Raw genomic sequence first — 10,065 nt, 5'->3', positions numbered from 1 at the left:
CGCGCCGGGGCGCGCTCCGCGGTCTTTACCCCCTCTTCCTGGCACCACCCTGGGCCAAGGCCGACTGCCCCCGAGGCAGCGGCAAAGTGACGGCTGGAAAGGCCTGGTCCCCGTACCCCGCTCTTCCTTACAACTCCAGCAAGGGGCAGGTGGCCACAACTTGTCCTGCCTGTAGCTCCACCTCGAGGGCAGGGGCAGGGCCTTGGTTTGTGTAGAACCCCCTGGCCCCACAGTGGGCGCCGAGTTTACCGAATCGGTCTTCACGATCAAAACCCTATGGGCGGCCGTCTGCAGACCGTGCACCCGCGCAGCGTGCTCCTCAGCGGACCCCAGCCTTCTCAATTCCCAGTTAAAACCCAGGCAGCTGCCTGCTCAAGCCACGATCAAGTGTACAGGGGAGACCTCACTTCCACCGCCTGACTGGTTTAGAAAGGGTGCACGAGCAACAGAATGCAGGTTGGGTTCTGTGCCAGTCCCTCTCCAGGACAGTGGTCTGGTGCACACTGGGTGTAAATTCCTTCCCCCTACAGTTGGGGCACTGAAGACCCTAGCATTCCTGGTGGGTAGAAGGTTGGAAGCCATTTCTCCTCCCCTAAGCGGGTTGAGAACCCCATCCTCACACAAACAACCATCTCATCTCCACGACCTTCCACTCCTTTGGCCCTCACTCCCACTAACCGTCCTGAGTTCTGGGAAGGCACCCCCGCCCCCCAACTCCACTTCTCCCCTGGACTCCCAGTGCCCTGACTTCTCCTTCTGGCCAGAAGCCAAAGCTGGCTCCCAAGGGGCTGTGGCCATGGTCTGGTTCCCAGCGCCGCAGCCACCACTGTGGGAAAACACTGGAGCTGGGCTGTTCCCTCCCACAGGCAGGCAGGCAGGGACCACAAAAGTGGTGGCCGCCCTGGGACTGTGGGGGAGGCCCCGTCCAGCCTCCGTCCACCCAGAGAGCTTTCCCTCTCGGTACCCAGGAGGGCTTTAGCCCAAACATCTTAGCCCCATCACAGAAATCGTTTCATTTTCTCCATTTTATTTGTCAATATAAAAATACTCAAATATTTACAACAAATAAATACGCGGGGACACAATAAGTTACACCGTTGGGAGCCCCCCTCCTAGGGCTGGAAGAGAGTATGCCATTATCCACAGCAGTCCCACCCTCTCTCCCCTCACACAGCCTTTCCCAGCCCTGTACAGGAAGAAGGCAAGTATAAAATACCACTGAACCCCAGGGCCAAGTGGGAGGCCCCACCCACCCTTCCCCCAAAACACACAGGAGGCTCTATCTCCCTCCCCCCACCCTGAAAACATTCACAGCCCTAGGAGCAGGACTAGGCCCACCCCGAGCCCTGCACTCCCCCTGAAGGGGCACAGCACCCTGCCCACCCCACCCCCATATGTACATCGCTGCCCGACATTCCGGACAGTGGGGGTAGGAGAGGCAAAGTGATACGACCCCTTCCCCTTCATAGCTCCAATGACTCACCAGGAGGACCCAGGCCAAGGGAAGACTTGACAGAAACAGGAAGGCTATGCCACAAGCGCGCACGCACGTGCACACACACACACACACACACAAACACACGTGCAAATACAGACAAACACACATCTTGACATTTCTGCCTTGAAAAGTTTTGGCGGCTGGGGTCCCGCGTGTCTGTGATTCACAGAGAGGAAGATGCCTCCTGCGAGGCTGGTGCCCTGGTGAGCCACACCAAGTGGCAGTGCCCGTGCTGAGCAGAGCAGGTCCTCATGGCCGGGTGGGTGCTGGGCAGTATCCGTCCCAGACAGAGCAGGTGCCCATGCCATGTCCCTGAGGTAGCTGGTGCCTGTGCAAAAGTAGGAGCTATACCTCCCACGCTTCCCGCCGACGCGGTGGGGGTTTCCCCTCATACTGATGACTCCTCGGGGTTGGAGTCGGGCAGTGGCTGGCGTTGCTGCAGTTTGCGTCTCAGTTCATCCGCAAGCTCAGGCAGGGGGTGCCCGAGCCCTCCCCGGTCCTCCCCTCCTAGTTGTAAGCGCACGTAACCATTGGCATTTGAGTTCCGCCCACCCCCCAAGTGAAGCCGAGTTGGAGAAGGCAGAGGCTGGCCTGGGATGCCTGGAGGTGTCGAAGGGGGCCCCCCGCCGGGCTGGCACCGGGCATGCCCAGGTACTATCTTAAGGGAGCCATCTGAATAGTAGTAACCGACAGGATCCCAAAGTTTCTCATCTGGTTCAGGACAGGGCCGGAAGGGGGGACTGGTGGGCTCCTTGGGCAGCTCCAGGGGGTACACCAGGGTCCTCTCAGTAGCCTTGGCCCCTTTCTCCAGCTCTTCCCGCAGCCGCCGGCGCAGTGACAGCACCAGCAGCAGCAGCACCAGGCACACGGCCCCCAGGGCCACCACCGCCAGCCACACCAGCCCCAGGTTTTCCAGGGGGGCCCGGGCCTCCAAGGTCACCGACGGGCCTGCCACGACAGCCACAAGGTAGCCTTCAGCAGCTAGCCGCGCCCCCTGCTCCTCTGAAAAGCAGTGGTAGGTCCCAGCGTGGCGGGGCTGGGCGGCCATCACAACTAGGGCCTGGAGCCGGGCATCGTAGAGGAAAGAGCCGGGCTGTTCCGCAGGCAGGTCCCGGCCCCCAAAGGTCCAGCGCGCATGGGCCAAGTTGGAGGAGAGGTGGCAGGGCAGCACCAGGTCTGTGCCCGCCACCACCGTGATGTTTTTGGGAGTGGGCCTGACTGTAGTGGCAGAGAAAAGGGAGTGCATGTTAGTACAGGGAAGCAGGGCTAGGGAAGAGGAGAACAGAAACTCCAGCTCTGGTCCAGGGCTCAGCCCGACGCGAGGGGAATGAAAAAGCTCACCTTTCTTACTGCCTCGGAGGTTGCAGATGCCTGAAGTGTCCGAGATCATCACGTGCTGGATCAGCAGAGATCTGGTAGGGGATGGAGGGTACATCAGCAGCCTGGCTCCAACCACCCTGAGTCCCTGCTGGTCCTGGTCTATGTAGAGCCCAACTCACCCAGAGTGGCCACCCACGGCCACACAGCGGCTGGTGTTGACGCTCCAGGCGCAATAGGGGTCCCGGGCGAGGACACAGTCTGCACAGGAGCGGTACTTCATGCAGTCGGCCAGGGGCAGCTGCACCAGCTGAGAGCGGGAGCCGGCAAAGAGCAGCTTCTGCGAGAGAAGCGGGGCGCAGAAAGGGGGTCAGCCAGGGCCACACCGCGGGACGGGCGGCCGGACCAGAACGCAGCACGGGGACAGCTTGGACTTCTGCAGGGGGCACAGGACGGGGCACCAGAAGGAGGAACAAGGGAACAAGGCAGAGCTGTAGTGCTGAAAAGGGAGCTCTAAGAACTGCAGAACGCAAAGAGCTTACACAGGCCAGATGCAATCCTAAGCCCCTTAGAGACGTGACCTTATTAGAAAGGGATGATGGGGCTGTGAGGCCAAAAAGTATAATCACACACACTCACACACATAGTGCGGGAAATACATTTCTCTCAAGGCCCATCAGCCCTCACGACAGCAGCAGCATAACATAAGATGTTTTCCTGTTTCAACAGTGGATGCCAATCTGTGTGTTTCTTCAACCACACACTTTGTTTCTGCCATTATTCCATGTTCTGGGGGACAATTTTGAGTCACAATAGGTGGTAAAAGGCAAACAAATCAAAGTTCAGGAGGTGTAGCAAACATGCCACAAGAGTATTGCACAAGGCAACTGGGCACAGCAAGTCATGCCTGGAATACAAGCACTTTGGGAGGCTGAGGTGGGCAAATCTCCAACTTGAGGTTAGGAGTTCAAGACCAGCCTGGCCAACATGGTAAAACCTTGTCTCTACTAAAGATACAAAAATGAGCTGGGCATAGTGGCATGTGCCTGTAGTCCCAGTTACTTGGGAGGCTGAGGCAGAATTGCTTGAACCCGGGAGGTGGAGGTTGCAATCAGCTGAGATCACGCCACTGCACTCCAGCCTGGGCGACAGAGTGAGACTCCATCTCAACAACAACAACAACAAAAAACCTTTAGCTGGGCGTGGTGGCAGGCACCTATAATCAATCCCAGCTACTCAGGAGGCTGAGGCAGGACAATAGCTTCAACCTGGGAGGTGGAGGTTGCAGTGCACTGAGATCGCATCACTGCACTTCAGCCTGGGTGACAGAGTGAGACTCCGTCTCAAAAGAAACCAAAAGGATTGCACAAGGATATAATGCAAGCACTTCAGGGAAACAGTCATGGACATGGAGGGCTGGGACCAGAAAGCAACTGGGGGCTGGAAGGAAACCACCATGGTGAAGGCATCATAAACATCTCACAGCCTGGGAGGTCTGGTCACAGGGGCATGGTCAGGGAAGAGGCCAGAGCCAGGACCACAGCACAGCTTGGAGGGTCTGAAGGAAACATGGGAGTAGTTACAAGGCTTGATGCTGGGAGTGCGGCCCCGTGACCTGGCTGTATATAATGGCTCCGTGCAGCGCAGATTCCGTTCTGTTTTCATTCTCGTTTCCAGGAACCCACCCCAGGTTAGGCAAGGTGTGCGTCCATGCGTGTGTGTGTTCCTAACTCTGCACTAGCCAAGCATGTAGGCCCAACTGGGAGAAGCAGCCGGACAGACAGAGTGAGAAGGACAGTGCTGGGGACAGTGGCAGATAGGGCCCAACTCACTACCTTGCTCTGAGACAGCACCAGGCTTCCCATGGGCTCCTGGTCAAACAGCTGCAGCTCTTCAATCAGGTGAACCCAGGGCCCCAGGCTCACGGCCTTGAGCAGCCAGCCATCTCCTGAGGGGTGCAGACGGGAAGGTGTAAATGACAGGGCACAGGGCTGTGGGGCAGCTCCAAATCTCCCTGCCCTGGGCACACAGGCTTCTGCCCAGCCTTGAGCAGCCATGCCTGCATACCCATGCACCCACCTGTGCCAATGAACAGCACTGTATAGGTGGCTCCATCAAGTCCTGTAACCCGGTCGGCCACCAGGTGGGTGAAGTTGGTGCCCTTCTTCACGAGCAGGGGGCGGCTCCACCGAGGCCCCACCTGCTCCTCCATCAGCGGGTGCTTCTTGATGAAGTTGAGGGTGTTGTCGGGCAGCTCCAGGGAGCTGGTGTAACCGTGGCGCCGGTGCCAGTTGTTAATGCACTGGGGGCAGGATATGGGGGGCAGGCCATCAGCAGGGTGGGATGGCACAGCAGCTAGGTGGGGAGACGCATCCCTGCCCCAGCACTCACCGAGCCAGGCCGAGGGCTGGGTACAGGGTCGGTGTAGCGGCCCCACTTCTGGGCTTGCTCCCGGTACTCCTTGTAGGGGCCCTCAAACACCCGCTGGATCTCTTCCAACTGGTACTCACAGACGGCCGACAGGTACATGTCACCCCTGTCGCAGCGAGAGGGAGCCCAGGGTCAGGTACCCACCTTATCCCCTTCCCACCCCAGCTCAGGGCAAGCAGCAGGAAGGCAAGGCCCGGCACAAAACAGCCATGGGTACCAGAATGCCCTGGCAGCTCAAAAGTGCCACCTGGCATAGGGCCCTGCCTGTTCACAGGCAGCTCGGAAAGGGGCAGGTGCCAGCATTCTCCTTGGCTTCTGGACACCTGGCTTCCTGGACTGCCTCTGAGGCCCGGTCCAGGTTCCCACCCATGCACCATCCCTGATCTGAACCCCAGCTCCTCCCCACTCTGCAGGAGCCCCGGCCAACTCACCACCGCGCTTGAAAAACCCCAAAGAAGGTGGTGTTGTGCCAGGAGGTGTCCTGCAGGGTGTGCACCGCCTGCAGCTGGTTGAAGTAGAGCTGCCAGTCCGGGGCAGAGCACGCCAGCCGCGCCTTCAGGAACGTGGTCCACTTCTTCTGCAGGGTCCGCGCGCCCCCCATATCGCCCTGGCAGACGGCAAGGGGACACTGCCGGTCAGCCCCGCCGGGCCAGCAGGGCTCCCAGGGCCCACTGCTGTGAGACTTGGTACCTTGCAGACGCGGGCCACACGAGCCACCACCTGCTCAGCATAGCAGTCAGACTCCACCGCCCTCTCCCTGAAGAAGAAGTAGACCTTGTCGTCGTCCCCCGTGAAGCTGCCCACACTCTCAGGTACATAGGCAGAGCCTACAAAGTGAGGTTCTGTGGGAAGGGGAGGAGGTCAGCAGGGAGGCGCTGGGCCCTGGGGGGCCTCCCACCCATGGCTCCCACAGGCCCCCCGGGGGCTCACCGTTGAGCCAAAAGGCCAGGTACTCTGTCTTCATGGAGTGGTGCGGCCCCATGTTACGCAGGATAATGGGTTCCGTGCCCAGGAAGTTGTTGAGTGTGGCCGAGTACAGCTCACCATCTATGGGAGACAGCAGTCAGCTACAGACCGTACATGAGATATGGACACATCCGGCCAACACAGCCCCAAGTGGAACCAAGCCCCAAGGATTCACCCAGCCTGCATGGGGGGCAGCCACTCACCCACAAGGAGGCCAGTGTGGCCCTTAGCTGGGTCATAGGGACACTTGCCCTTCCCATCTTCAAACTCTCCACGCTCCAAAGTGAAGGTGAGCATGTTCTAGGGACAGAGAGAGAGGTGACGAGGAGATGCTCAAGGGCGGGGCCCTGGGGGCCACATCCAAGAGTCCAGAGAAGGGCAAGGAGGGCGGGGGACTGGGGACACCGAGATGGGAGGGCAACTCACGATGTAGGTGCACTTGGGCTGGAAAGCATAGGTGCCACAGGCGTACAGGTGGGAGGCATTGTAGGGCTGCAGGAAGCGGATGAAGTTGAAGCACTCGGTCTGGGGGCAGAAAGACGTCCGGTTAGTGAGAGCGTGAGGCCCAGAATGGGAGGAGACGCCCTGGGGTGAAGGCAGCACCAGGAGCAGCGTCCAAGCACCCACCTGGTTGTTCTTCCCTTTCTGGATACACTCAGTCTTCTTCTCCGCAGGGGCCTCCCAGGAGATCTGGGGACAGGGAAGGGGACGTCAGCCACGTCACAGGTACGCACTGAGCACGTGTTACATGCACAGCCTGCAGCAGCAACACAGGGACGCCCAGCGCAGAGGTATGGGCCCTATTCTCTGGGGGCTTCCTTCAGTACAGAATGGAAGCCCCAAACCACCCCACTACACAGAATTCAGTAAGTGCCAGAGAGAAGAGGAATGCCGCATGCTGACCCCAACCAGAGGGCAGGTCCCAGATGCCCAGCGGCAGCACTTCTGTGGGGGCCGCCAGGCTGAGGGACCACCTGGCCAAGCACAGCCCCTCTGCACCTTGCCCTCTGGCAGGCCTGCCTGCCTCCCGCTGCCCCACCTCTCACCGCTCCTTGCAGCTCCAGGGCCTCCATGCTGAAAGCAAACAGGGCCTCTCGGGCCCCCACGTACAGAAGCCCAGTCTGCTCCGTCAGCGTCAGTGTCAGGAAGTCCTGGATGCCCGTCTGGGAGAACCGCCGCACTACCGTGGCCAGCTCTGCAGGGGTAAGCGTGGCTGCTGATGGGCAGGACCCCTGGGGCTCGACAGCCCTCAGTCTTCCTGCATGAGAGCCACCACCCCATGCCACAAACAGATGCCAGCCAAACCCCCTGATTGGCAATAAAGGACACTTTTGAAACAGCCTTTGGCCCTGACAGCTCCACCCGGGCCTCCCTAGCCTTTCCCAGGCTGCGAGGAGGCAAATCCAGGCTGCTGGGCGGAAGGAAGGATATCTCAGCCACAGCTTCCGGCCAGAGGAAGCCATCAGACTGATGGCTCTTGCTCTCAGGGTCAATGGCACCTCCGGCCACAGGGCTGGGCTGGGCTGGGCACCCCCACCCCACCCTCACTTCCTCGGCTGCTGCTTCCTTCTTTGCCCTGCTGCCGGCTGCCTCTATCGGAGTCCAGCAGGGCAGGAGGCACAGATGGCTATGAGTACTCCCTGCCTCAGGAAACCCTTCACTCCAGGAGGACCCCATCTAGGCTGCCAGAGATGCGAGCACAGCAGGCCACTAGGACAGGCGGGGATGGCAGGAGGGGAGCTGGGCTGTGAGCCAGGCCAGGGAGGTCCGGAGAAACTAGAGGCTCAGAGAGCGGAGATGGGGCTGGGGCCTGGGAAGTCTTGCTGCCACCCGGCGTTCAGGGCACCATGACATTTATATAGTCACGTGATTCCTATATCAGCTGCCAAATATGGCTGCCGACCTGTCCTCAGGGTCCCCCCAAACCAGCCTTAGTCTCTGGAGGCAACGATGGCTCCAGACACAGGCCAGCATGGCAGGGCTTCACTGGCACCCGAGTGGAGCCTGTGGGAGGTGAGCTCATCCCAGGTCCCCAGAGCGCACAGCTGATACAAACACCTGACATCACCTTTCACATGGGTGTGTGCACACGGGGCACTGCTGGGTCCCCACTGTGCCCCGGCAACCATGTGAGCATGTGCACATACACACACCCTTCCAGGGCCACCAGAGGGTATGATGACTACAGGGCAGTAGGAGGTCTTAGGGGGGCCCTGGGGAGCCAGGGGAGAGAGCCTCCAGTTTGTCTTTATCCCGGTTCCAGTTTCTCTTTAGGCTCCCAGCGCCAGTGACAATTCAAGAAGTGAGGTGTGGAGAGGGCGAGGCAGAAGGTTGTCCCTCGCACACCTGGGCAGGCAGTCGGGGGGGGGAGTTGGACAGAGCTCCCCCGGAGGAGGCTAACCCCAGGTCCCAACCTGCACTGCCTGTTCTTGGACCCTGGGGTCACTCGAGTTTCTTAGAAAGCTGTGCCACACACATCAGAATAAAGGGGGGCAACTCCTCAACAGCCTGTCCCCACTTCCTCCTCACCCCTCCAGGCACTCACCCCCAGAAGACACTGTCTTCCGCGGCACAAGGTTCCACCACACCTCAGCCCCAATGCCCAGGCCCCACAGCCTTGCTGCCAGCAGCCAGACAGCCCAGTGTGGGGCCATGGCGCAAGCCCCCGCTCTGAGCTTCAGGCCAGCTGTCCTGCTGAGGGAAAAGACATGGTCAGAAATCACAGCCAGAGAAAGCAAACCAGAGGGGCCGCAGCAGGAGAGGCCACGGGACTCCTCATCAGGCCTTCCAGGAGCCCTGGTGCCCTCCTTCCCCTTCTCTTTGGAGGTGGACCTAAGTCCCCACACTTGGCCTCTGCCTAAAAGACCACGGGTCTCCCTGGGAAGCGGGGAGGAGTTGAGTCGGCTGCAGGCTAAACAGGCTCCGGGAAGCCCTCCCTGGCCTCCAGACCCCCTACTACCTCTGCACAACCGGAAGTCATTTGAGAAAAAAGGGGACCCCCCCCCCGACATACACACTCAGGCCTAAGAGATTTGAGAGTTTCTTGAAAGAATCTCAGGCAGAAGGCCTTGCAGCCACTGGGGCTCCGGACCCCGTCAACACCTAATTCTGGGAGGAAAACTCCTTAGGGCGACGGGGGCATGCGGTGGGGTAGGCGGTCAGGAAAGCCCCACAGGGAGACCTGGTGCGGCCGGCTGCGGGCGGAGGCCCCTGTCCCGGCCTGTCCCCTTCCCCAGCGCAGACAATAGCCCAGCAGAACCCCAAACCCCGTTCCACATCAGCAGGGCAGGAGTGGGAGCAGGGCCGGGAGCGAAGGGGCCCAGCTTCCCGAGGCCCCTTTGTTGCCCAAGAGGGAGGCAGGAAGTGGGTGGGATGGGCGTGGAAATGACCAGGGCCTCATCCTGTTCCTCGCGCTGCCTCCTCCGAGACACCAGCCCTCTGGCGGAGGGGCGGCGGGGGCAGCGAGCTCGGGTCGAGTCGGCGACTCCGGCGGCGCGCGCGGGCGGTGGGGGGAAGGAGGGGCAGGGACGTGAGGGGCTTCCCCCACCCCGGCCGCTGGCAACACGCCGCGCACGGCCGGCACCCGCTGCGCTCCCGCGGCTCTGACGAACCTTCCCAACTCGGGGACTGCGCCCCAGGGACCCTGGCCTGGGCGGGCCAGCGGGACTGGCTTCCCCCGCTCCAGCCTTCCCGTGCCGGGGGCGGAGACGCAGAAGCTGGGGACCTGCTCACCCCCAAACAAAGGGTCCCTGCTAAGACCCCGTCCCGGGTCCCCCCGGGTTCTCCCCTCCCCCAGCTCCAGGGATTTGAACGCAAACAAAGCGGCGGCGCGGGGAGCGTGGCGAGCCCGGCCT

General features: G+C 60.9%; 2 protein-coding genes across 2 annotated transcripts in view; both read right to left on the bottom strand.

Moving 5' to 3' along the window:
• ANKRD39 (ankyrin repeat domain 39) overlaps window positions 1-798 on the bottom strand; it is a 21,663-nt gene extending 20,865 nt beyond the window's left edge. Inside the window, exon 1 of the mRNA XM_011969679.1 lies at window positions 669-798. Coding sequence (XP_011825069.1) covers window positions 669-798 — 130 coding nt within the window. The remainder of the gene's footprint in view (window positions 1-668) is intronic.
• A 209-nt stretch (window positions 799-1,007) lies between these two features.
• SEMA4C (sema domain, immunoglobulin domain (Ig), transmembrane domain (TM) and short cytoplasmic domain, (semaphorin) 4C) lies at window positions 1,008-8,909 on the bottom strand. The gene is made up of 14 exons (XM_011969632.1): window positions 8,757-8,909; window positions 7,258-7,406; window positions 6,839-6,901; window positions 6,638-6,736; window positions 6,415-6,511; window positions 6,176-6,292; window positions 5,936-6,087; window positions 5,677-5,852; window positions 5,207-5,351; window positions 4,895-5,117; window positions 4,651-4,763; window positions 2,998-3,155; window positions 2,840-2,910; window positions 1,008-2,716 (listed from the first exon to the last, which is right to left on the bottom strand). Exons 1-14 carry the CDS (start codon window positions 8,863-8,865, stop codon window positions 1,887-1,889), a joined length of 2,502 nt encoding a protein of 833 aa, XP_011825022.1. The 5' UTR covers window positions 8,866-8,909; the 3' UTR covers window positions 1,008-1,886.
• Between the last annotated feature and the right edge of the window lie 1,156 nt (window positions 8,910-10,065).

This window comes from Mandrillus leucophaeus, unplaced genomic scaffold (assembly GCF_000951045.1).
Source record: "Mandrillus leucophaeus isolate KB7577 unplaced genomic scaffold, Mleu.le_1.0 Scaffold9, whole genome shotgun sequence".
Lineage (NCBI taxonomy): Eukaryota > Metazoa > Chordata > Mammalia > Primates > Cercopithecidae > Mandrillus > Mandrillus leucophaeus.
The sequence above is the reverse complement of the archived record's forward strand: the minus strand, read 5'-3'. Positions and strand labels throughout refer to the sequence as shown.